General features: G+C 37.8%; 2 protein-coding genes across 2 annotated transcripts in view; one reads left to right on the forward strand and one right to left on the reverse strand.

Annotated features, from left to right (window-relative positions):
* The window catches only part of syne2a (spectrin repeat containing, nuclear envelope 2a), a 93,720-nt gene extending 88,497 nt beyond the window's left edge, over window positions 1–5,223 (forward strand). Inside the window, 2 exon segments of the mRNA XM_032543624.1 lie at window positions 3,883–3,944; window positions 4,062–5,223. Of these exon segments, the coding sequence (XP_032399515.1) occupies window positions 3,883–3,944; window positions 4,062–4,269 (270 nt within the window). The 3' untranslated portion in view covers window positions 4,270–5,223.
* Window positions 5,224–7,821: 2,598 nt separating this feature from the next.
* On the reverse strand, window positions 7,822–27,930 carry esr2a (estrogen receptor 2a). Its single transcript, XM_032543569.1, has 9 exons — window positions 27,746–27,930; window positions 19,079–19,892; window positions 17,465–17,631; window positions 16,047–16,163; window positions 14,980–15,279; window positions 12,412–12,550; window positions 10,473–10,606; window positions 8,513–8,696; window positions 7,822–8,269 (listed from the first exon to the last, which is right to left on the reverse strand). Exons 2-9 carry the CDS (start codon window positions 19,474–19,476, stop codon window positions 8,062–8,064), a joined length of 1,647 nt encoding a protein of 548 aa, XP_032399460.1. The 5' UTR covers window positions 19,477–19,892; window positions 27,746–27,930; the 3' UTR covers window positions 7,822–8,061.
* Window positions 27,931–27,991: the final 61 nt, after the last annotated feature.

Genomic DNA, 27,991 nt, shown 5'->3' on the forward strand with positions numbered 1-27,991 from the left:
ACTTTTTATGACTTTTTCTACATACTATACTCTACTTTTTCAACATGCTATACTATGACTTTTTCCACCTATTTTGACATATTATATAATTACTTTTTTAATCCTTTTTTTGACATAATATACTATTAATATTTTATCACTTTTTTTGACATGCTATAATATGACTTTATTTTTTTTTTGGCATGCATAAGATTTTTTTATAATTCTTTTCAACATACTATTTCATGTCTTTTTTATCACTTTTTTCAACATACCATACTATACCTTTTATGACTTTTTTCTACATACCACACTATATGACTTTTATGACTTTTTTCGACATACTATACTATGACTTTTATGACTTTTTTTCAACATACAACTACTATTCATTTTTTCTCACTGTTTTCAACATATTATTCTATGACTTTTATTACTTTTTTCGACATACTATACTATGCTCTTTTATCACTTTTTCTCGACATACTATAGGCTACTATTCATTCTTTCTTACTTTTTTCTTTTTGATCACTTTTTCAACATACTATACTTTGACTGTTTTAGGACTTTTTGACATGCTATTCTACAAGTTTTTTTTATCACTTTTTTCTCATACTATACAATGTCTTTTTTATCACTTTTTTCAGTATACTATGACTTTTTTGGACATATTATACTATGACTTTCTTTCATTTTTTCGACAAACCATACTATGACTTGTATTCATTTTTTCAACATACTATGCTATGACTCATCACTTTTTTGACATGCATGTGACTTTTTTATCACTTTTTTCAACATAGTATACTATGACTTTTATGACTTTTTGGACATACTATGCTATGACTTTTATGACTTTTATGACTTTTTGGACATACTATACTATGACTGACTTTTTGAGCACTCATTTCCCACATACCATACTATGACTCTTTTATCACTTTTTTCCAACATACTAAACTATGACTTATTTCAACATACTATAGGCTACTATTGATTTTTTCTTACTTTTTTCTTTTTGATCACTCATTTCCCACATACTAGACTATGATTTTTATCACTTTTTTCAACATACCACACTATGACTTTTTATGACCTTTTTGACATACTATACTATGATTTTTTTTTTAAACTTTTTTCACCATACTATACTATTACTTTTATGATTTTTTTCGACATACTATAGGCTACTACTTTTTCTTTTTGATCACTTTTCAACATACTGTACTTTGACTGTTTTAGGACTTTTTTGACATGCTAAACTACAACTTTTTTCATCACTTTTTTCAACATACTATACCATGACTTTTTTATAACATATTTTGACATACTATACTATGACTTTTATGACTTTTTTCAACATACCACTACTATTCATTTTTTCTCACATTTTTGACATGCTATACTATTACTTTATGATCACTTTTTCAACCTACTGTACTATAACTTTTATTACTTTTTTCGACATACTAAAAGACTATGACTCTTTTTATTACTTTTTGATCACTTTTTCAACATACTTTACTTTGACTGTTTAGGATTTTTTTCACATGCTATACTTTAACTTTTTTATCACTTTTTTCTCATACTATACAATGTCTTTTTTATCACTTTTTTCAACATACAATACAATGAATTTTTTATCACTTTTTTCGGTATACTATTACTTTCTTGTACATATTATTTGTTATTTTTTTGACAAACCATACTATGACTTGTATAATTTTTTTTTAACATACTATACTATGACTCATTACTTTTTTGACATGCATGTGACTTTTTATGACTTTTTTCAACATAGTATACTATGACTTTTATGACTTTTTGGACATACTATACTATGACTTTTATGACTTTTATGACTTTTTGGACATACTATACTATGACTGACTTTTTGAGCACTCATTTCCCACATACCATACTATGACTCTTTTATCACTTTTTTCCAACATACTAAACTATGACTTATTTCAACATACTATAGGCTACTATTCATTTTTTCTTACTTTTTTCTTTTTGATCACTCATTTCCCACATACTAGACTATGATTTTTATCACTTTTTTTCCAACATACTAAACTATGACTTTTTATGACTTTTTTTCGACGTGCTATAATATGACTTTTTTTTGACATACAATACTAAGATTCTTTTTACAATTTTTTTGAAATACTATACCATGTCTTTTTTATCACTTTTTTCAACCTATTGTACTATGACTTTTTATGACTTTTTTCAACATACCATACTATAACTTTTATGACTTTTTTCAACATACCATACTATAACTTTTATGACTTTTTTCTACATACTATACTATGACTTTTTTAAGACTTTTTTTCTACATACAATACAATTACTTTTTATAACATATTTTGACATACTATACTATGACTTTTATGACTTTTTTTAACATACCACTACTATTCATTTTTTCTCACTTTTTTGACATGCCATACTTTGACTTTCTCATAACTTTTTTCAACATACTATACTATTACTCTTTTATCACTTTTTTCTGACATACTATACTATGACTCTTTTTTCGACATACTACTATTAATTTTTCTTACTTTTTTCTTTTTGATCACTTTTTCAACATACTATACTTTGACTGTTTTAGGACTTTTTTCACATTCTATACTTTAACTTTTTTTTATCACTTTTTTCACAATGTCTTTTTCATAACTTTTTTCAACATACAATGCTATGACTTTTTTGAAATACCATAATGACTTTTACCGACATACTATATATACTGTGAATTTTTTCAACTTACTAAATTATGCCTTTTTATGACTTTTTTCAACATGCGATACTGTGACTTTTTTATGACTTTTTTCGACATACTATACTATGACTTTTATTGACATACTAGAATTTTTTTCAACATGCTATACCATGATATTTTTTGAATGAATTTTTTATGCCATCAGATAACTCAGATTCAACTTTATTGGCCAAGAATATATACACATTCAAGGGATTTATTGCTCTTAATGTAATTACACAAAAATAGAAAGTCAGCATGAAAGAAAGGACAACAAAGCGGAAGAAAAAGAAACCTATAAAATAAAAAAGGTCTGTATACCTTTTTTATTTTATAGGTTTCGTTTATACAAACAATACAATAATGAACATCATATACTGTCTTTAAGTTGGTGCACAATGCAAATATGCTGGAATAAGTATTGAATGATTAATGCAACAGGTTGCTTTATATACATGAAGCTGCAGCTCGTCCATGTTGTTGGCCAGTGAGCAGACCTTTGCCAGATGTATTGACAGGAGCGCAGTTAGAAATCCCAGCTGTCGCAGTTTAACGAGCGCTCCGGTTCATTTCCCGCAAATCCCATAGAACGCTGCAGCTCCTCCGGCTAAAAGCTCTGCGAAACTTTCTGGTTGGATAAAAAGGTTTGACTAATGAATTGGATCGGAGTTGGATGGATCGGATGTTTAGATGTTCCTCCTTGGTAAATGTAACTAGAGACAGAAAGGATCATAGTACAGATAATGTCATATATAGTATATTATGTCACAAACATTCATTAAAAAACAGTATTATAGTATGTCATAAACATGTCAAAGTATATATACTACGTCATAAAAAAGTATTACAAAAAGATAGTATAGTATGTCATAAAAATGTCATGAAGTCATATTATAGTATAGTCACAAAAACATCCATATTATAGAACATAGTTTCTCAAAGTGCGACCTTTGCCTACTGTTATCAAGCAGCAGTAAGTCAGTGTGAGCGGTTCTCCTTTCAGGAGTCAGTCGTGCAGGATTCCATGAATAAACCACGGAGAATCCCACTCAGTGCCGATGCAATTAATGAAACTAATAAACTTTGGCATATAACCGCTTCAGACCCAACGAACGTATTTTTCATGAATACAGGATTGTGAATCAGAAGTTGACGGCGCCCCTGTAGATCCAAAGAAAAGTCCCTCTACTCAAAGGTATGCAGAAAGACATCAGTATTTTACCTATAATGAATACAATGATTGTATGGATATTACTGCTTTGTGTATTTTCTATCATCCAGTAATAAACTTAGTTTCTTGTGTGTCGTGCAGAGACAGGAGGGACGCTTCCCCGCCTCGTTCCTTCTTCCACCGGGTCCTTCGCGCTGCTTTCCCTCTCCACCTCCTCCTTCTGTTCCTCCTGCTCCTCCCCTGTCTGATTCCCCAGTCAGAGAGCGACCCTGGCTGCACTGGGGCCAACAACTTTGCCCGGTCCTTCTACCCCATGTTACACTACACCAATGGCCCTCCACCCACCTGATGGAAATCTAGCTGGGAAGAACATGCTGAGAAACACAAAACAATCACCTTTTTGTCACACTGAACCAAGTGAACAAACATGTAATATTGATATGTTAAGCTGATGAAGTGATTGTCTTCTAAAAAAAAAAAAAAAAAGTCCAAAGTGCAGAAACTGTATTACGGTTTTTCAAGATTTGATCTGAGAACAGATTTTATTTATTTCACGAACAAAACCACCCATATGACTGCATTTGAATCCGTAAAAACACCACATGTAAACAAAAATGCAGATATTTTAGTTTAATAATGCAAAGAGCTTTGCGATCTTCTGGTGAGGGGGGACACAGTAGATGTGTTGTTTTGATATTTGTGACAGGGGTAAAGCGGTTTACATACTGTAGCAGTGGCATCAAAGAGGCATAATACAATAGTTTACAGATCCTTCAGCTACTGTAGAAGCCAGCGTACATATTCCATTGCATAATAATGAGGTGGAAACGAAGAAAGATTAGATTTTCTCTTGCTCGAACTTGTGCTAAAAGCTCAAAAATACAGTATAATAGTGTCCATCAGTATCAGATTTTTTTATTTTTATTTCAAATGCATACATTATCCTTGTCATTTACATGCTATTTTATGAACAGTTGACATTTGACTTTGTCTAACTTCACCCTGCAAACAAAGTGCATGCTCGATCTAATTGTGTGTTAGACTGAAGTTTGGTCTGGTTCAATTTGACTGTAATCTTTATAAAGCCAACCGTACAAAAGTATGGCAGTTTTATACACACAAATGTATATACATATTTTTTTAGATGCTGTTTGTCTCGCGTAGATTGTAAGCAGACTCCCAGTGCACTATGGAAACACTGATTTAGCAGGATGATGTGTATGTACAAAATGTGATTATATATTTATAACAAACACTGATTTTATGCTCCAAATCTTCTGGTAGTAAACACCGATTGTCTTAACTATTTACTCAAAGCATATTCTTTCTCAATTTGCAAAAAAAATGAAAAAAAATGATATAAATATACCTTTGACATACACATACAGTATATGCTTTGTTTAGTGAAGTTTTTTTTTTTTTAAAGGTCAAATCAGAACAAGAATCAACCCCATAAAGTTTCTCTTTGAAAATCAATAACCCAAAACAGTGAACGGATTGTTTTTTAGGGCTGAAATTATATCTTAAATCCCCTTGAAACGTAAAAGTAATGGTTCATTTTGGTAAACGATTGTTTTATTTATGTGTATCACTCCGAAAGTCAGATGAGAATAAGCATATTGCCAAAATTATTCCATTAAACAGGTTGGATTAGGCCACACCCAACACATACGTATCCAACTACTGACAAACTACTCCGAGGTAAGAGCACTTACGTTTAAGGTCATTCTAGAAAAGATTTGTTTTCTGGAGCTTTCAGCTTTCAACAATCACTGAACATATAAAAATGATTTCCTTTCCTTCAAGCAAAAACTCAACAGGAGTGCAATTATGTCTTAAGACCAATAGTGCTTATGTTTTTTCTGAAATGTTCTGGACAATTAAGTGGTGTAAAGCGCCCAACAGAAGGTCTGTAGAACGGCTGGTTTCAGTTCTCAAATCCGTTTCCAGTCTTTCAGCCTCGGGGAAACGTTTCTGCCTCGAGTCTAAGCTGGATGGGTATCTGCTACTGTACTGAACAGTAAAAAATAGACTTCAATTCATTTTAACAAGGATAAAACAGCTATTAGTACTTCTCTTGGGTGCTTAATGCTAACAAAGAATTCTAATGTTTCTACTAAGTTATGTGTAATCTTGTATTTAAGGAATGATTTAACATTTTAGGAAATATAGTTCCCCTGCTTGCTTTTTTTTGCCGAGTTAGATGAGCGAATCGAAATCATGTTAATTATGAAGATACAGCTAGCAGCTGGTTAGCCTAGCGTTGTTACCAGCAACTCTAAAGCTCACTAACATCTCATCTGTTTAATGTTTACAGAAAACCATAAAAGTCACGTTGGTTGTGGTTAAACAGACAAGACGTAACATGTTAATTTGTGAGATTTAGAGGTGCTGATAGCTAGTCGTTTCCCCGTCTTTTTGCTAAGCTAAGCTGCGGCAGGATCCAGCTACATATTTATCACAAAGATGGGAGAGTAGGATCGATCTTCTCATCAAACTATCAGTAAGAAACTAGCCAAGCTTATTTACAAAAATGTCAAATGATTTCTTTACTGCCCCTGATACACCAACCAGACGGCCGACCCTCGGCAAGACCCTCTCCCCGAGTTTTTCAAAAAATTGCCTCGGATCACGCCAAAGCGACGAGATGTAACACGTCTCCATGACAGCAGGCGGCGCTAATGTGTATCGTTGCCCAAAAATGAAAACCAGCAGCTGATTGGACCAACTCGATCTCATATTTTATTAAAATAGTTCACCAAAACGTGTTTCTGAAAACATTTTAAGAAAGAAATAGGCCATGTAGTCGGGTTGGGCGGTAACACGGTATACCCCGGGGTCTTAAAAATAGCAACGACATCTGTTTCAATACCGACATAAAAAATAAAAAATGCAATACACTTATATAGGAGACAAGGATTAAATATTAAATATAATTTATTTAATGCCTAAAAATGCTTATGGGTGGTTGTCATCACATAAAAGTGTGTGTGTGTGTGGTGGGGGGGGGGGTAGATGGCAAGTCGCCCACCGAGTGACCTGGTCTCGAAGAAGAACACGACTTCTGCCGTCTGGCAGCATTTCAGGTTCGGACCTAATGAGAAGGCCGAGGTGTTTCAGTGTTAGTGTTTGGGATTCTGTTTCTGAACGGTGTCGGCACAAGCCCACAGTTAGGTGACGCCGCCTGAGCCTTATGTCATCATTTTTAATTGGTCACGGTAGTACCGTATACCGTGGTAAAATAGGGAGGAGGTTTGACGGTCTCAAAATGTTGATACTGCCCAACTCTACATTGCAGTTGCTGAATCTGAATTCATTTCAGATTTCAGATTTCAGATTGAGAAAGATCAGTTTAAAAGATTTTCGACAGATTTTGAGAGACTCTAGTCACGCTCATCCCGCCCCTGGTTTCCGGGGTAACACTCCACCAATCAGATTGGTCGTTTGAGTCCGACTGCCGGCGTTGCCGTCCGACTGAGCAGGGCAGGTCGGCCGACTGACGACCTGACGTTTTCAGACAGGACAGACCTCGCCAGACTGTCCGACGGCCGATTGTCAGCTTAGTGTGTCACAGCCTTTAGATGGAAAAATAATCCATTCAAATGAAGTTGAATTTCTTTAATTCTAAAACTCTTACAGGTTAAATGACTGGGAATGTTTGTCTAATCCAGCGAATTAAATCAGTGTTTCCTTTAGGATTTTTTTTTTTTAGCAGCGGGGGTCTGGTTTGTTTGTTATTTACACACACTATCTCTGTGTCTAGAACAATACCAGACATAGACAATGAAAACATATGAATATGAATATGGTATGAAATTATCTGCTCAACAAAAGAGAATCATGGCAGTGGCATATTACATGAACATCTGAGCGAGAACTGGTGCTACTAACAGTTTTTTTCATCAATATGTGGGGATAATAAGGCACAGAATACTGCAAGCTCGGTCCGTCTGCAGAGTGATATCTTAACATTCAAAAGTTCCCTATAATAAGTGTGCAGTGTGTCAAAGTTTATGCTACCTAGAGTTCACAATATTCAGCAGAATGTTCCAGTAAAACGTCTCATCAGTCAGAACTAGTTTCGTGCCACGCGGTGACAGTTCATTGCATTCGACTGCTGTGGTTCACCTCCGGAGTGCTGCTAGGGAGTCCAGGTATTTGAGGGGCCGCTATGAGAGCTGTGTGGCCGAGCCGGAACCTCCATTCGGTCCCCGGACTCCTGCTGCAGAGGCCGGTGAGGCAGACGGGAGCTGTGCATGATGTGGGCATCCAACATCTCCAGCAACAGGTCATACAAAGGCACCACATTCTTCATTTTCATGCAGTGGAGATGGTCCATGCCTTTGTTACTGCACGTTTGGAGAGAAAGATTTTTAGCGGTATGAAGGCAGGCAGGCGGTTTCTCTGTGGCACAGCAGTGAGCATAATGACTTCTGATTACAAGAGTATGATGGGGAGTCACATGGGAGCAGCTTTGTGTAATAATAGTGCACAAAATCAGTATTAGCCGGGTACATTTTCTTCCAACGCTTAATGAATACATAGATTAGCCGTCTTTGATTCAGAACAATTATGACATGGAGTCCTTTTACCTGGCATGGCGGATGTGTGAGAGCAGCATGAGCAGGTGGGCGAGGCGGGTGTACTGTTGGCGAAAGGTGAGGCCGGTTTTGGCGATGGCCCACACCAGAGCGTCCGTCACAGCGTCCAGAAGTCGTAGCAGCTTGGAGCGACTCTGCAGCTCCTCGCTGCCCTCTGTCGAGCTGAGGCACATGTCTGGTAACACACAAAAAGGCAGACGTTTTGGCTCGAACCAACAGGTAATGCTTCAATGAAAACCTTTTTTCATGTCCGACTACTTTTTCTTTTTTTGACGATCCGTTTCCCCTTACTTTGGTCCATTTCCAAAGTATTTTTTAAAACTGTATTTACTGTCTTACAGTAATATTGTACAGCACATACAAATATCTACACATATGTACAGACACAGTATAATAACAATAATAACTTCAAAAAAGCATAAAACAAAGAAAGAAAAAGTAAGATGAAGAAAAGGAAAAAAAATATTCCTTTTCTTTATCTACTTGATATAATTGAAATGGTCAAAAAAAAGTCACCGAATATTGTATGTCTGGTTTTTCTCAGAGAGAATTTCATTTCCTCAGGTTCCAGGTGTTTCATTGCATCCTTCATTGGACCCTATCTGTTGGGTCAGTTTTCTGTTTATAGTTGCGTACCATCAATCTTCGTGCTAGTTGGTTGAGAATGATCCCAAGTAAAGATAATGGTACTGTGTACACTACTCTGCAGATAGTGAAAGCATTTTGTGTTTACATTCTGGTTGGGAAAGGTCAAACAGAGTCCAACCTTTCAATTTTGCTAGAATGGAAGAGATGGTGCACAAATATACAGTAAGCCCTGTTTGACTACGCTAGAAGGCAATTAAAACAAAGTGAGCTCTGAGAAACTTAGATTAACATGGCGAAGTGATTTAAGGTGTGAAATAGGTAAGGAGAACTGGTGTAATATAGTTTCCAAGGTTGGCAGGGCCACTAGGGATGTTAGAAGCAAATGTACTTATTTCAAAATCAGATAGAAATAGATACTAATATACTCCTATGAAGCTTTTCAGAATGGGCGTAGTAGAAGACAAAAAGTGTTGGAAGTGTATGGGAGAAAACAGTATATTTTTGCGTACCTTTCTGAAAAGAAGTATTAAGGAAATTGAGAGATTGGTTGGGGAAAAGGTCACCAGAAAACCACTGTTCTGTCTCTTGGGAGATCGCACACTTTTGCCGCAGGGAGTCAACAAAGGACAGCGTGCACTAACAACCGCAGGCCTCATCCCTGCAGCAAGGCTGATACTGAGGAACTGGAAGAGCACACACACGCTGCGGCTCACACACCGGACTCAACTGATGACGGAGACTGCATCCTAAGACAATATTTGATTGCCAGGAGTAACAACATTGAAGGGAATTTAGTATGGGACTATTTCTTAATGTATCTTTTCATATATTACATAATACATTAAGCATGTGTTGAAAGACATTGCAGTTGATATAATCACAAACACTAGAGTGGTACAAGGGGTGTCGTGCTTTAAGTTTGGCTTTTACTGCCTTTTTGTGGTTTTGCTTTTTGTCGTCATTTGTAAGATGTTTACTGGTAAAAAAAAAAATATACTTTAATGACAAAAAAAAAAAAAAGAGGCAATTAAAAAGAAAACAGAAACATTAATCGGACGGTAATTACTCTGCGTTGTAGCTGCTCACCACAGAGGCTCTGACCCCGTTCCTCCCAGACAGGCACTGCCTGTTGTTCCGAGCACTCAGCAGAACCAACGAGAGCAGGGACCTAAGCTATACACAGTGTTCCCACTCGGGTTTTTCGCTGGTAAATTATTGAGCCGGTCCCCTTGCCAACCCTCTGCAGATTCACGCATAGACACCAATGAAATACCCGACACAGGCTGCAAAAAAGAGGCCTTACTAGAGAATGAGCGCGCACACACACAGACACACAGACTCTCTCTCTCTCTCTCTTACTTACTGGAGTTAAGGAGGATCATGGCCTTGAGGCAGATGTACTCCTCCCTCTGGAGCTTGAGTTCTCTCACCCTGGAAGTAGCGGCCAACAGCATATCGAAGATCTCCGAGAAGCCCTGGACACAGTTCCCCTCTTCTCTACCATACGAAGACACAAACGCAACTAGTTATTTATCAAACCCCACTCTATATTATTATTTAGGCAAATAAGGCAGACATGATGTTCCAATCTTCACCAAGATGCAAAAGATGTCAATAAAACAGAACTTGTTTTTCCTATTGTAAAGGAGAAGAAAGAAGAGAAGAAAGTTACTAAGTACATACTGTATACTAGGGTGGGCAAAGAAATCGATTCACATTCGCGATTCAAGCTCTACAGATTCAAAATTGATTCATAGAACTCCAAAAATCGATTCATATTTTCTTTTTTCATTTGGTAATGGAGTGCATATAACCACATGGGAAAAGTAACTACATGTACATCCTGTGTATTTTTTTTTAAATTAAAGACTCGTTTTTTTCTCGTTTTCTTGAGCCTAAAAATCAACATGAAACCGTGACATTTTCTGAATCGTGCACCCTTAACATTTACTCATTCAAGTACTGTATGGAGTGCAACTTTGAGGTACTTTATTCTGCTTTATACTATAGAAGAAAATATTGTTTATCACCAACAGTTTTTGTCTGTAGTTACTTTTCAAAATAACATCTTTTCAGAATAAAAACAAACATGTTTCTAAAATGTGATGATGCACTACAATAACTAAGTGCCGACAAGATGTTGGTGCATTAATATCAACGATCTAGTAATACAAAAGGGGCATTTCTGCATGATACGTACGTATAATACTTGCTGATAATACTTCTTCCTACACTGGAAAATATTAGTTCTAATGATCCGCTGGCTGCAGAGCGTGCCCTGCAGTGCAGGTATGATGTGATTAAAAACAAAGCCACCACAAAGGAAGTGTTGTTGTGAGAGATTGGTTAGGACACTTTGTTCCAGATTTAGAAGCAGCAGCAGATATCTGACGTTGAAACCAAATGCGAGCACAGATGAAAGCAATACAGCAGAGCTGCTCGGTCACAGTTTCTAAGACAGCGCTGTGGACGAGTTACCACTCCCACATTAAAAGGAAATGAAGGTGGATGATCAGTGATTTCAGTGTCACAGAGGCGCGAGCTGGGGCACATAGTGTACTGTGTTTTTAAGGCTAATACTGATGTCGATTATTGAAATGCTTAAGATTCCAGTCCTACTCGATTTGGTGACACCCATGGAAACTGTGGTAACAACAAGTTAAGCCGGCGAACGCTCTTTGAGCAGCTTATTCGTCAGAAATACAACAGCAACGCTGCAATACAGTTTCCTGTGAATCACTTGTGCAAAGGAAATTTGAATCAAGTGCAGGAATGACAACTCTACCACTAACAATGAAAAAGGGGAGGTTATTACAATATATGAATGCCTTGAATGGCTACAGCTGAAAAGAAAAAAACAAACATCAAAAGTATCACAAACATGGTTTGATTACATGAAAATCTAAAGAATTATAACTTTTAAGTGTCTATTTTTTTAAGGTTTGTGACTAAGATATGTTCAGGAATTACATTTTAGAGATGATCAACAGAAACAGTCAGACATTTCGGGATTGTGAAAGCATGAGGCAATCCCAAAACAAGCGTCGTACCAAAGTGAGTTAGCCATCCTGTCGTTGGCTAAAGTTTCCAGTTTTTACATCGCACGACAATGCGTTTGCAATAAACACTGGGTATGATGGGAAAAGGCTGAAACAAGCTACTATGACCACAATAACCATTTGTAATTATATGTACTTTTATTAAGGTAGGTAATATTCAACCTAACAACCACAATAATGATGGGAGACGTTCCCTTCAAACCAAGCTGGTGCAGCAGATATGTGAGATGTTGGCGGTGGTACCTGCTCAGGCTGAGGTCAGGGGAGAAGATAAGTTTCCCTGGATGGTCCACTGACCTCCACATCAGTCCGATCATCAGCACCTCCAGCCAGCAGCACTCCAGCAGGTGCACCTGGTCCAGGAGGCTGAGCTCTACAAACCCTGAGGAAAGGAAGATCAAATACTATGGAACTGTGTGCTGCCGGTGCCTTCTGTGCCATACTGTCTGCCTGCAGCACAAGAAAGGGACTCCGAATTTTTTTTTTTTTTTCTAAGCCATGGCTGAAAATCACCTGAAGTCACGACCTGCCACATTGTGCAGTCCGAATCAATCGGCGCGCCGCAGACTTGACTCGCATGCTAAATAAAGTGGAGACAATTAGGGTGTCTGGCCAAAAACAAAGTCATTAACTCAGTTGTACAGCAGACTGAGCTGCCCTGCGGGGATGGTAAAAAAGACGAGGGGCATAAAAAACATTGTTATATAAATATCATTAAAGCAATTTTAGTTTTGCTGCATTTTTAAAAAGGTATTTTGCATAATCTTAAAGTAAAATAAAAGTGATAGAGTGATAGAGGATTCTTGAGGTTTTTGTTATGCGTCTAACATTTGACTTTTTACAGTTTGAATGCAATTTTGGTCAAAAGCTTTACTCTGTCACTCTGATGTAACCATCAATGCAGAAGTTATGAAAGAATTGTTTGAAATTATGAGAGTTAGATGAAAAGCTATTAACCACACTCAGTGCGTTAAAAGGTGCACTATGAGTTGCTGCATGGTCACTTCTGTCGACAAAACAAAACACAAAACAGAGCAAGCTCGCCCCTCCCCCCATGTTTCTGTAACTGTCATGACTAACTGAATGTCACTAAAACCCACGCCGACCCCAACCATCTTGTCGGTGATTGGCTGGAGTGGTTTGTTGTGTTTTGGTGCGCAGGCTGTGCCCCTAGTGTTTGTTTGACGTTTACGCCCCCTGTGTTGTCTCCTGAGACCGGGCTTCTTCACGGTGTATTCAGAGGGCGGGCCGCTAGCAGATCGAGGAGAGAGGCCTACGATTTTAGACAAAAATAAAATTGCGCAGAAACCATGCAGGAACTCATAGTTCACCTTTAAGTATGTAGCTAGAGCTAAGGGCAGATTAGCATAATACTGTAAGTGAAAGCAGGTAATACCAGTTACCTTGGCTTCGTCCCAAAGTGAAAAATGGCCCCCGAAGCACCTCTAAAGTTTAAAAGTAACATGTTGTATATTGTTGCCTACATTGTAATTCCTACACAAACAGAAATGTAAGAAAAAAGCTAAGATGTGGTTTTACGGGGGATAACAAGCTGTAAACTAATTATTTATTGCCACCAAGAGACACACCATGCCCATTAGTATGCATTAGAGGTGTTGCTAGGCGTTAGGGCTGCAAGTTATGAGGGAAAAGTGTGATTACGTTGTTGAATATCACAATATTGATATTACTTGCAATATTACAGTGTACACAGTTCTGACTTTCTGCCTCCTTCAGTATCCTGCTAAAATGCGGCCAATTATTGTTGAATTTCAAACAAAAGAAAATCAAATCACATCCTTTGATTGAACAAATTGAACTGAACCAAAACGTCTTTACGCTAAAACTATTAAGCGAATCCCTCTGTAGATCTAGTTCTATATTTAGCATACTACTATATTAATTGCCAATGTAAGAATACGGACAATTCCACTGTGTAATCAGGGTTAATCATGGTATGCACATTTCACTTCTCGTTATTAACAGTTAACGGTAGCACGAAGAAACGGTGTCACCCACAATACAAACAAAGATATCTACAGTAAGCTCTTGCTCCTACAGTATGTGGTTTCCACAGGTGGAAAGTAACAAAATGCATCTACTCACGTTACTGAATTGAGTAGTTTCGTTGTGTATTTTGTATTTTTCAAGTAGTTTTTAAAATCGGTAATTTAAAATGTAGTTGATTACGTTTTGAGTGAAGTATTGTATTTCGCTACATTCCAAATCCCCTCAGTTAGTGAGTAAAAAACAAAAAGCTTTGTCTAAGAAAAACCGAAAGGAAGAAAAACAATGGCGCCCGGAACCATTACAGTGACGAATCAGCATCTAGGCTGCCTACCAGGCGCCGAGTCATCTGTAGGAGATCGAGATGGTGGTGGAAGATCAGGCAAGCGACGATGGTTCAGAGACTGTTTCAGTAGAAATGCTAGCAGACCCCTTGTCCTATTTTCACAACATGGAGACCCCCCCCCCCCCCCCCCCCATGCCCCGTTTCACAGTTTTTTTAATGTAACTAAGTAACTTTTACTTAAAGTACATTTTAAATGAACCACTTATTACTTTTACTTGAGTATTCTTTTCAGATAGGTAATTTCACTTGAACTTAAGTAATAGCTCATCAAAGTATTGGTACTGTTACTTTAGTGAACATTTTAGTACTTTTTGCACCTCTGGTGGTTTCACTTATTGTTAGTTACTTTAGACAAAAGCATCTGCCAAACAAATGTAATGTAATGTATGGTCACTATAACAAGCAGTCATTTTCCATTAGGCTTTTTAAAAAGGAACCCTGGATACCCCGACACACACCTGGAATCTTCTTGGCCCAGCTGATCATGTGAACCAGCTCCTTATCAGCCAGGTTGGTGAGCGACATCATGACGTTGGCTTCAGTCAGCGGCCTCATCATGTCCTTCATGAGGTAGATCTCCGGCGGCTCCGCCTCCATTATTCGCCCAATCAGCTGCTCTGGGGTCAGTGCAGGAGGGTGGGGTGCGGGTAACAAAACCACCGCTGGTCCGCTTAACGCCTTTGGTCTGTTGGTTCTGCCCTGTGAGGACACTCGCCTCGTCTTGGGGTTCCGGTAGTTTCCACGCTCCTTTCGCATACCTGGGATGAAGAAATATTCTTTTGTTTTGTTGATTTCCTCTTGATTTTAAATTCTACTTTACCTGCAATAGGAGCCAGCAAAAACAAGCTGTGAACACAACATTGACATATCATCACAATATGGTACATAAGGTATTAGCAAACAGTTGCTTATTAACACATGCTGCAGATATTGACATTCATTAGCATTTATTTGGAGTTCTGTTTCTGACAACCTGATGAATGTCACTCTCTTTTTTATTGTGTTTTTGTTCACCAGCTAGTTGCCAACTGTGTCTGTCTGCGGTTTGGTGCCGAGCCGGTAGTATACAGTGGGTTTTTAGAGCTTTTCTTTTCTGAAAACAGCTGCCTGGTGTGGCTAAAATGGCACTATGAGAACTGAAAGAGTAAACCAAAACAGTAAAGTTGTGGGACGGACAGCTTAGCAATGAGCTAAAACTCTAAAAACTCAAAAAGAGGAATACAGTGTGGGTCACTTGAAATGCCCCACAGCAAACGGCTATCTCCTTCACTTTATGCAGCTGTTAAACAGATTAAGTGTAGATGGAAATAAAGAACCACCTTTCCTGGTTGCAGGAGTTGTGCTCTGGGAAAAGAAGGGAAGTACTCTAGAACAAACAAGGCCACGGGGAAATTGTGATCACCTCCATTTTCATACTGTAGATGACATCATAATAACAAAAGCAAGTAACGATACAGTACGTTGTCTAGTTACGGTTTATTGTTCCTTTGGAGCAGAAAAAAAGGAAAGACTAAGAAACCCTTACCACACTTTGTCATACCAACTTCGCAGCATTTGCGAAGGCGACATGCCTGGCAGCTCTTACGGCGATTCTTGTCTATAGTGCATTGATTGGTTGCTGGGCAGATGTAGTCATTGTGTCCTGAAACAATGAGAAGAAGAAAGAGAGAAGATGAGGACAAAGGAAAGGTAGAGTGGTAAAATAGATGGGAAGGGACAAAGACAACAATTGAGGCTATTTTAAGGACCCAACAGTCTGGTAGAGCAACAGACACATTCCTGCGAATTCCACAAGAGCTTAGTAGCGTCTCACTGCTAACCGAGCACATGCTGAAGGACGCTGGTGACATGTTTGTACTGTTTTGCTTTTGTTTTGAGATCACTTTAAGCCCCCACCTAAACTGTAAACACGCTAGTAAAACTGTCCAAGTCAGAAACTACAGTTCAGACGTTGGGATTCAGCAGTAAACACTCACATTTCATGAATGAAATGTCAGAAAATGTTTTCATGGGTTATTAGTTTGTGATGTTATTCAAAGTATAGGCGCTCATAAATATGGATTACAAGTGAGAGTTTTGCAAATGCATGGATGTGCACGTGTTTATGATGTGAGGCCTTGAATCATTGAATCATCATTTTTTCTAGTTGAGGGATTGTTATAAAGTTATTACAATTACCTTGAGGGGGACATTAATTTATGTTACACATTTCATGGCAGTCCATCCAATACTTTTATTGAAAGATTTTTTGGGCATTTTCAGACTTTATTTTTGACAGGACAGCTGAAGATATGAAAGGGGAGAGAGGGGGAATGACATGCGGCAAAGGGCCGCAGTTTGCAGTCAAACCTGGGCCCGCTGCGTCGAGGAGTAACCCTCAGTATACGGACGGCCGCCCAATCCATCTAATAGTGGACAACTCATCTCACAAAACCACATATGGCCAACCCTAATGCGCTAGAAGAAAAGTCAGTAGGATCTATCCTCAGGACAATGAACTATGGGCCAATTCATCCAGAGATTTAGATCTAGATGTGAGTGTGTAGTATGACATATTTTTACTAGAGAAGGTATACTTTTGAGCTGCAGGCGGCGCTGGATGAAATGTCCGGGAATCTCTACAGTTCGTACGATTCTTCCTCTACAAATGACTGTACAGAAGTTCTTCGCAGTCCATTCAATAGCGGTAAATAAATTTGAGTCTGGACCAAAGTGGTGGACCGAACGACAGACCAATATTGCCATCCTGAGACACACGATGTTAGCGTGGCTATAACACATCTACTTCAGGTGGAAAGGGTCACAAACGGCCTTATCTATGACCACAGAGTTGACTGAACACATATGACCGTCTCACAAAAACTGAACATTAAGAACTTTGGAAAAGCTGGTATTCCAGTGATTTGTTTCCCCGGAAGATAAGTGCATGTTTTTGTGTCTCACCTTGGATGCTCCTCTTGAAGAAGGCCTTACAACCCTCACACGACCAGACGCCGTAGTGGTAGCCCGAGGCGTGGTCGTGACACACAGCACAGTAGTGGAGGTCTGCCTTCCCGCCGGACGACACCACCGCCTCCTCGTTCTCCTGAGAGCTCCTCTTCACACTCTTACTAACAGATAAGTTTCAGTCATCATTTCAAGACAAACACACATGGAATAAGAAATCTGGCCTCAGCATGCAAAGCAGTTTATTGAAGTGTGTTGCATGTTACATATTAATAAATCATTATCACATCAGTAGTACCAGATTGCAGATTTTTTTCAGCTAAAATAGGGATTTTGGGATAGGATAGGCAAAAATAAGCCTTGGCTTCAGCCTATTCCTTCTTTGGTTAGCTAGTGGGGTTGGGTACCTTTCACATTTTTAGCAGTGACCGTACCTGAAATTCAGTTACAATACCCAACGATACCTTTTTTCAATACTTTCCCTCTGTAAATACAAAAAAAATATTTCAGTTGTAAAAATAAGTCCAAACCTACTACGTTATTTATTTAGAATATTTTACACTCTAAAGAATTAAACAAAAACAAAAATAAAACCCCTTCCTCTCTCCTCCCAAACCTGTTCCTACAACCTATTAAATTGAATTATTCATTTCTTACTCACTAACTTTTATTCTTGTATTTGTATATTCTTTTCTACCCTGTTTTATTTTCAACATGACTGTTTTTAAATTGCTTTTTAATGTTTTATGCATAGCATTTTGAATTGCCTTGCTGCTGAAAGGTGCTATAGAAATAAAGTTACCTTGCCTTAAAATCTCCGCCTGTCAGTCAGTCACCAGGGCACAGAAAGCACTCTTATTCCTGGTTGTCTCAGAGGAAGTACAGTATAATGTCAACAGCACCGCGACTGCTTTTCCTCGCTATTAATATCATATCATAGTGAATGGTGTCTACGTTTTGAAAACTATAATAGTGTTTCCTTTAGGATTTGTTTTAGCAGTGGGGTCAGGCCCCCCCCGCCCCCGCAACGGAACTTACACTCTGTTTCAACACAAACGAATATATTTATTCACCTCTATTTACACACAATGAGGCGTATTTTTAGTTGTGTCATGATGTTACAATCTAGTCATCACGGCAAAATTATGCTTAGTATAATATAAACTCACATATAAAATAATGTAAATGAGAAGTGATCTTTTTGCATTTGAAGGTCACAAAGTAACTTTTCAACTCATCTCATTAACTGTTTTGTATCACCTTATTCAACATTGCTGTATAGAATTGAAATAAAACAATACTATTTCTCATCCTATTTTATAGAAGAACTGGTACTCCTAAAAAAATTGGGCCTAGTACTAATACCATCATTGTGCAAATTTACTTAATTTACACCTAGTCCTATATCAAGGGTCATGAGGGCCAGAATACAACCATCATCAAGAATGAAAACATGAACATAAAGATTGAGTCATTCACGTGCATTTTAAGTAACCAACAATCAATTAAGTGATAGTTCAAATGATCATTAGTTACAGCCATACTAATGAAGAGTAAGCTCTGGTGATAGTAAAAACAGTATGCTAGTGAGGTAGTGATACCCCATCCTACCTGGTTGTAAAGACAGCGTCCCGCGGCGACAGCTCCACCCATGTACTCTGGATTGGCTGCCCGAGCTGAGGCCGAGCCTGGGAGTGGTGCAGGGGTATGGGTGGCCCCACGTGGCCGTGACTGGGCCAGAATAAAGAGGGGCTAAGTGACTGATGGACGGAGGCGGTATCTGGAATGCCCGGACCGGCATAACTGAAGATAGCTGGACTGTAGAAAGGTATGGTGGTGAAGTCGTGGCCAAGTTCGGTGTAAGGGGAAGCAATGCAGATGGGTTGGCTGGTTTCCAGGGACAATCTAGGAGAGGATGAGCTGAGGACTGGAGCGAGGACGCGACTAGAGTCCACCTCCTGGAGCTGGAGGAGGGGCTGATTCTTCTCTAAAGAGGAAGCAGCAGCCATCGCAACTGTGGACGGTCTCAGTATCGGGAGATTTACCACATCATGGATAAAGAATACGAGTCTAGGGTAGACTTCTCTCCTGGTTTCGAGTTTACTGAGTTAATGACATTATCTATAAGTAATGGCCCTAAAAAATAAAAGCAAAAGCCAGCACAACTGCCTACACAGGCCGAGGGAGGTTTACTCATTAGCTCACATTGCAAATTCCAAGGGTGACGGATGACTCCTATCCAACCTGTTGCCGACTGTGATTTATATTGTGCTCGCTGTGAGCAGATGGAATTAGAGATGTGAAATGATCCAGAGGATAGCGAACACAGCAGGGAAGATGTTCAGTGATCAGCCTCAATCCAGCCATGAGTTTCCCATCATTCAGTGGAAAGAGATTGAGACAGACGTGTGCCGGGCCATTCCACCTGGAAGACGGAGAGAAAAGCATGCAAGTTTAAATACTGTAATACAGATTGTAATATCTCATTATGACTACGGCCAGAGAACTTCAGATATATTGGAGCTTGGGAGCCAGGCTCTTATATTTTGGATAGTCTATATGCATGTATTTTCCGTTTCCTTACTTACCTTGTGTTGGAATTTTAAATTCAGTGGATTTATGAGGATTATGGTTGACTGCTCCTCAGAACTGTGCATGGTAATTTGAGATAGCTAGCTAGACTATCCAATCTGAGTTTTCTCTCGCACGACTATTTTTGCAGTGGAGTTTAACTTCCCCATGACAATTCTGATTGGTCTAAAGAAATGCCAATAATCCATAGCAGGTTGTCCTCCCATCCCCGAATGCCGTGTGGAGCAGCCAGACCCTCCTTCAGCACGCTTTAGAGGAGGGTCTGGCAAAGTGAGACTATATTTTGGACAATAATGACATGATTGTCAAATTTTTCAAGAGATTACATATTTTGGTAAATTAACTTTTGGCCATTAGATGAATGTCAACATTGTGACTGCTAATCCTGTCCTAAAGTTGCCAAAGAACTACAGATATAGTCCAGTTTAAAAGTGTAACATAATGATAACTTGAACTACTAATGCCCATCAAGGGACTGGTGTTGAAAATTAGCTTCAGCTATTTACACTTGCACAGTCGGACACTGCTTCTGTACGTCTCTTCTCTGTACTAATCCCTTACAAATAAACTGAAGAAATAAAAAATATGATATTCTAATGTTTTCACCTTTAAATGATTGCATTTATTGTCTATTATGTAATACATTTTAATCAGGGCTTGACATTAAGGCTTGTCCTGGACGAGTGGATTTTTTTTTTAGGGCAAGTGGAAGAGAAATTTACTTGCCACACTGGACAATTTACAAATCAAACAAAAAAAATTAAAATACCATGTTACTTCAAGTTATGAGCCACTCATTAATAGGGTTGGGTACCAAATAGAGCCCGACCGATAAAGAATGTTTAAGGCAGATACCGATTCGAATATTTGTTTATTTAAAAAATCCGATATGCCGATATAAATATATTTATATATATATATTATTTTTTTTAAATCCAGAAAGGTGTTACAAAACAAAAAGATTTCCATAACATTAGTTAGTTGTAGTTATTTATGAGTTCTCACTAAAATAATATAAGAAATTGTTTTATTGTCACAACAGAACAGAGGAACATCAAAATCTATCAAAGCTCTAATAAATAAAATGAATAAAAAATACAAACTTAACCCTCAGAGACCTAAAGTCCTTTTTACAGTTCATTGTCCATTTATTTTCTAAAAAAGCAGGTAAAACATCAACCCTGTTGCCTACAGTCAAGATATGAAACAAAATTTCAGGACAAACTAGGTCATTAGAATATTTGTGCTGCAGTAAGGTCACTTGAATGTTAAAACTGGTTGAAGGAGCCTTAAGACAAATAAAATAATAAAAATGATAATAAATACATTTATTGATATTACACCCACAGCAATGCTAAACAAGTATTTGTGTTGTCTACAACAGTTCTAAACATAATAAACATAACTCATATAAAGCACAAACTATTTACATTTTTTTCAAAAAAGTCCCAAATATATGCCAAATATCAAAACAGTGACGCCATTCTCCTCAGCAAAACGGCAGTTATTTATCTTGTCCGCTATATAATATCTTTGATCACATACTAGACTAGTTTGACTTGGAGTATTACTATCTTTCCCACTTAAGATATGAAGTTAGGTTAAGATATGAAACTTAAAGTCCATTGAACAAAGCCACATTAACAAAACAAATTTATTGGCCATTATAAATGCCTGTGCTGATAGATCGGGACAGTCCCTTTTTACACTTTTATACCTAAAACTGTAGTTCTTTAGTTGAGTAAAAATAAAAAGTATAAAGAATTTTCAAATCCTTTTAGTAAATGCAAATGATTCCATTTAAGACAACCAACAACAATCCAAAAGAAATATATATTTTTCCCCCCCCTCACATTTCTATATAAAAAAAATTAGATTAGATTTTGTCAGCTAGTGATTATATATTTCATGCAAAAATCATGATATGAATTTCAAAATAATCATGTCCATAATTTAGACCCACAAGACTAACACTGTTAGAACTAGAGCTGCTTAGAGTGAAAATCCAGTTAGATTTATATCTTATCCCTACAAGGTGGAATATTACTTCTTTTAGAGGCTTGCAGTGTCTAAAGAACTATATATGCATGTGTGTACATACTGTAGATAGAGACAGCTAGTAAATCAATATATACAACAAAAACACTAGTAAAGTCTAAGGACATGTTGGTTTACTCTTATGACATAAGATAAAGCCAATCCATCAGAGTTAATCATTCCTGGGTGACAGGAGTTTAACTTTATTTAAAAGGTGGTACACACTGTCTCCACATTTGTGGTCACTTCTCGAAGTTAGTATTCAGCCAGAACAAAAACGGTCAATTAATCTTCCCAAATGGCTGAGAGAAGCTTTGGTTTGGCTTGCCAATGAAACTTGATAATCCGTAGAAGTAGTTGGAGGCTTGTGCTGTAAGCGTAAAATGAGCAACACTAAAAACTGGCAGTAATTAAACTAACAAAGCAGCAACGAGTACAGGCGACCTGACCATTCATTATTTTCGATACCCGCGGAAAGCACCAAATTCATTTTCATTTTTATGGTCACATTAAAATGTTACCGGAGAAATCACTCTTACAGCTGTCAAAACACTTGGAAATGTTATTTAAGTGTGCAGATTATTATTTTCATCTTCAACAATCTTCCAACTATCTTATTTATACCGCCAGCTGACTGCTAACTCTTGAGTATAAGTTATGACAAGCCATGTCAAATATAAAAACTGGACACAGTATTGTTACATTTATCTCAGACTCTGAACAGTGGCCCCTACAACCACGGGTGCTCTTTCTTTGGAGGAGAACTAATAAGTAAGAGGAAATAACATGCTTCCATGCATGTGTGGGGTGAGAAATTTATCAATTGAAGAATACAGACAAATGGCTTAAGATTGACATAAGAATATAACAATTTTGACACACAATAAACCATTTCAACTGTTGAAGATGATACTGTGTCAATGCTGTTTACAGCTTATTACACTGTTAAAAAAGTGTCTAAAAACATCAGCTAATGCAGTTTTTAGGTGTCTAAAATCCCACTGGCATTTTCACACGCAAAAAAATACCCAGTATAAATTTAGTGTGGTGTGATAATGAGGCTAATTATTCACAAGGGGTTTGAAACTATTTAGATTCAGACTACCACTGTTTTTACAGTTGTGATGATTTTTTCACACAATAAACAGTTTGAAAGTACATTATTTTCGGCAGCTACGACAGCTCAAAAGGCAATCTGATTTGACATTTGGTTTCACAAAGGATCCATTTCTGGCTGATAATACAGAGTGTGTCTTGGCAGTGGGAAGATGGATTTAGCTCCATCTTCTATAGGTTTATCAATTCCTACCTGACATCTAGACTGATGAAACGCCAGGAAATCAAAGAGTTTGAGGTATTTTGTATGAGGTTTAATAGCACAGCCTGCCAGCTCATCTGTTTCTGCTTGAATCATTGGGAATGAACAATCCTACAAAGTAATACCCTGGCTCATCAACATATGCTGCCCTGCAATCAGTAACATGCCAACAGAAATGAGAATTTTACAATCAATGTGAGGATGTCAAAGAATTTACAGGTAAGATGCTGCTGAACGCATAAACAAGTAAAACGCGCTGTTCCAATGACCTTGTGTCTGTTACCAATTAAGTGACCGCTAAAACAAATGATGTCACTTTAAGAGAAGAGAAAAGACATTGTGGCAAGATCTAGCGGCTTCGATGACCATTTGTGGGTAAAAGCAGATGTGAAAGAGTTTTTGGTTTCCTTTGAAGCTTTGACCTTGTCTTCAAAACCTCCTCACTGTCCCACTCTCCAGCAGCTGGAAGCTCATTGTGAAAGAAAACCTCCCAACTCTCCCCCACACAACTGCTCATCCTGCTCTAATTACATAAGCTCACACACACAGCAGATGCTAAGAAATAGGCCATACGATATGATTCAGCTGTGTGTTAAATGTTATTAGATAGAATGTAAATTAGATGGAGAGCACCATAATAGTTGGGAAATGTTACTAAAAGACTTCAACAACCAGTTTCAGTGCCCTCTTATCTCTAACCATTACTGTCTCACAGGGCTATCACAGCAATTACACACAAAGCAAGGCCATCATTTCTAATAGGTAAGCCCAGGCAGCTGTATTTAATTTATATAGCACATTTTAAACACTGAGCCAATTTGAAGGGCTTCACACTGGCAAAGAAAAAAACCCATATAAAATGTTAATGAAATACATAAAAGCAGTGTAAGCCATAGCAACAAGCACTACATTGATTTTCCACCAGCTTGTGTAGTAAAAGTTCAACTCTGTTGACGTCCAAATACGCAGAACTCCACAACACACGTCCAATGGGATTCAGGCATCAACGGGAGCCAGAAGTTATATCAGCGGCAATTTTACACTCTCACACAAACATGTTGCTATTGTACTGTTCATCAAAGGCAGAGAGCAACTGCAAAACAAAGTTTCAAGGTTCTTACTTAAACTGTACAACAGATTTATAAAGTGTAAAATTGTAATTAGATTGTAATGTAATTTTATGTCTTTTTAGGCTGTCATTGAAAATTGTAACAGACCTTGCATAAAGGAACTTTTAACTGGACACTGCAATCTTTGTTTTAAAGAGCACAGAAAAAAAAAAACGTCTACAAATAAAATAGCCATTTTTCTTGTCTATTGCACAAATGACTTTAACTAATTAAAAAAATATCTTTAATTACTATATGTGATATCTTAACCACATTGAATCACATGAACTCCACAGGAGTCAGAGGTGTCAGTTACTGCTAAGCTAGGCTAGATAGCTTTTAGCAGTTTTCTAGGTTTGCTTTGTTTTTGCTATTATAATATATGTAGTTAGTCTTATTTATGTGATACAGCAAACTCAAATCCTGAGTACAGAACAGATTTTGAAACTGAAGGAAACATGACAATGTGGGTAATTAGCTTTAGCTTAGCCTATCTCACGAGCTAGCTATACTTAGCCGAAGTCAATGCAGTTTAAATGCTGTATTGATTTATTTTATTCATTCATTCATTCATTCATTTCATTTCATTTCTTAACAAAATATTTTGTTCTTGGTAGAAAAGGGTTATGTCAAAAAGAGAGATTCTGTTGTTGATAAATATGTAGTTACACCAGGGACCTTACTTATTTATTAAATTAGCAAACATTCATGTAGCTTATACACTAATACACACACACAAACCATTTATCCCCCCCCCAAAATTTTGCACAAAAGTCAAAGCCAAATAAAGATCTGAAGTGACGAAACTGTTCCTGGTCACAAGCCAGAAGTGCATGCCTTTTACACAAAAGCTCAAGGCCATGTCGTTTTCCCATCCTAAAAATCTGCCTCCCTAAAATCAGACGGAAACGGATGTGATCCAGCTCTGCAGAAAGAAGCCATCCCTTACTATATATATATACACAAGCAGAAAGGGAGTACGTGCCATGGTTAGCACCAAAAAATGTGAAAAATCTAATTTGAATTGTTTGCCACACTGCTGAATGTTGTCCTGTTGACAGAGACGTTTATGTACTCAAGTTATGCTTTACATTTACTGCAGTTACTTTTGAAAGACTAATTAAACTAATAGTAAATATAAAAGGCAGCGTGATAGTATACTGTATGCATTTCCTGCATTGCACTATATACAGTACTAATGTACATCTCAATACATTGTAATTAGGGCTGCACGATAGGAAGGAAATACGTCATACCGTTGAAAATCACGTTAACAATATTACTTGCAATAAATAAACCGATATTAAAGTGTACTTAGTTCTGCCTTTCTTCCTCTTTCAGTACCCTGCTCAAATGCGACAAATTACTAGTTGAATTTAAAACAAACTAAATCAAATCACATTCTTTGATTGAACAAACTGAACAGGACACAAAATGCACCACTAAAAATATATATAAAATATAAAACATTCAGTAACTACAGTCCACAGAAATAACCACAGAGTTTAATCAAGATCTCTCATTACAAACAATGGTATTTTTAGGCAGATCATATTTTGATTTCCAAAAAAGAGGACACTCGCCTCAAAAGGTACAAAAATAACTTAGGTAATAAAATAAAATCTGTAACAAAAGAAGAGCTCTCTTTTCAAATAAATAAAATGTGAAATGATGTTCTAAATATGACCTATTCTGTGTCAGCTTTAAAATCCAGCTTCAACTAAATATCTCTTACATTTTCAGTTTACTAAGATAAGGTTTTTCGGTGTCCATGTGAGCTTTGAGATCTCCAGCACCTTTATTAGACACTGAAACATGTGCGCCAGCTTTGCACACGGTGCAATCCGCCTCCCACTTGTCCCAAACGGGACGGTAGTCTACTTGGAAATAATTTTGCAGTTCAACTGTGTAGCTGCATTTACGCCTCGGCTCCCTGTCTGATCTGCTCCTTGAATGTGCTCCCTGTCTGATCTGCTCCCTGGATGTGCTCCCTGTCTGATCTGCTCCCTGGATGTGCTCCCTGTCTGATCTGCTCCCTGGATGTGCTCCCTGGATGTGCTCTTTGTCTGATCTGCTCCCTGAATGGGCTCCCTGTCTGATCTGCTCCCTGTCTGATCTGCTCCCTGTCTGATTTGCTTCCTGTCTGATCTGGTCTCTGTCTGATCTGCTCCCTGTATGTGCGCGTCGCAGAGCTGCCCACAAGGCAGCCTCTCTGGAATTACGTCACGCAACAAAGTACCGTAGTACTGTGTGCAAAGCGCCAGTCAATTTAAATTCACGCTTATGGTCCCATTAAAAACAGCAAAAAATCTGACTTTTTTATGAACTTATAAACACACCACCCCGGACAGTACGTAAAAAGTGGACATGTCAGGGCAAAAGAGGACGTTTGGTCACCTTAGTATTTTAGACATATCCTGTACTTTAACCTAAAGATTTGTTGTTTTTAAAGTTATCCATTTTGTTTTGTTATGTCCAAAATAAGCAATATAAATGCAATCAACTGTTTGACGAGAGCACTGTGCAACTATTAAACAAAAATAATAGAACTGGATAATGGTTTAGTGATCCAACATCCCATGTACAAGGGAAAAGGGAATTCTTTCTGTGAGCTCCTCTGCATCACAGCAGCTGGCTGATAGCAGCCGCTTGTTTACACCGAGATAAGCACTTTTTGAAGTGGGCTAACATTCACAGTAACTCTTTAAAAAAAGCCTGATTCTCAGACCACATTAATGACCCTCAAATCAGATCAGGGATTAATGTGGATATCAAAATGTGGTTAAGGATGTATCATAAGATCAGGAAAACATGATTAAGGAGATAATTGGGTGAAATATATTTATTAGCAGTATGATCTGATTGCATGACTCATATTCCACATGATCCCTTGTTATTTTTGCAGTTATCCATCTTGCAGACACTCTTTGTATACCAAGTTTTCAATATGCTGATTTTGTCCAGATTATATCTAGAAATGATTAACTAAAATCTAACTGTTGTGTTATGATTTCTTGCAGGACTTTATTCTGTCACCTATTAACCAAACTATTTCATACACACAGTTACAGGCCTTCTACTTGTTGCTTGCAGCTTTAAGTTTGCTAATAAATCAGTGGGACAGTTAAGACGTCACCATAATACCGGTCCTGTCAGCAGCACGTCACTTGATATACTACAACCACAAACAAATTGTATTAATAAATATGGAAAAATTCCTACCCCTTCTTCCACAAACAACAAGCGCAGACAGTCTGACAAAATGAAGTCCCGATGCAGTGTCACATGCTGGTAAAGTGTGAAATCGATAGTTTGGGGAGCTGTTTTGAGCTGCAGAAAGGCCAATCACAGAGTGAGTTACCCGACAGTCAGATTGCGTTCATATAACAGCCCGGAGGCAAACCCCCAGCTGCATTCACGGAAATGGTGTCAAGTCAGACAGAATAAGATGCTCAAGATCCGGTCAGT

Source organism: Etheostoma spectabile, chromosome 18, assembly GCF_008692095.1.
Source record: "Etheostoma spectabile isolate EspeVRDwgs_2016 chromosome 18, UIUC_Espe_1.0, whole genome shotgun sequence".
NCBI lineage: Eukaryota > Metazoa > Chordata > Actinopteri > Perciformes > Percidae > Etheostoma > Etheostoma spectabile.

Excerpts from the sequence above, each read along its gene's own strand:
- esr2a (XM_032543569.1), bottom strand. The coding sequence starts at position 19,476 with ATGGCTGCTGCTTCCTCTTTAGAGAAGAATCAGCCCCTCCTCCAGCTC. Across the intron at positions 15,280-16,046 it reads AGTTGGTATGACAAAGTGTG|GTATGCGAAAGGAGCGTGGA; the intron begins GTAAGGGTTTCT and ends TCTTCATCCCAG. Across the intron at positions 8,270-8,512 it reads TCACACATCCGCCATGCCAG|TAACAAAGGCATGGACCATC; the intron begins GTAAAAGGACTC and ends CCAAACGTGCAG.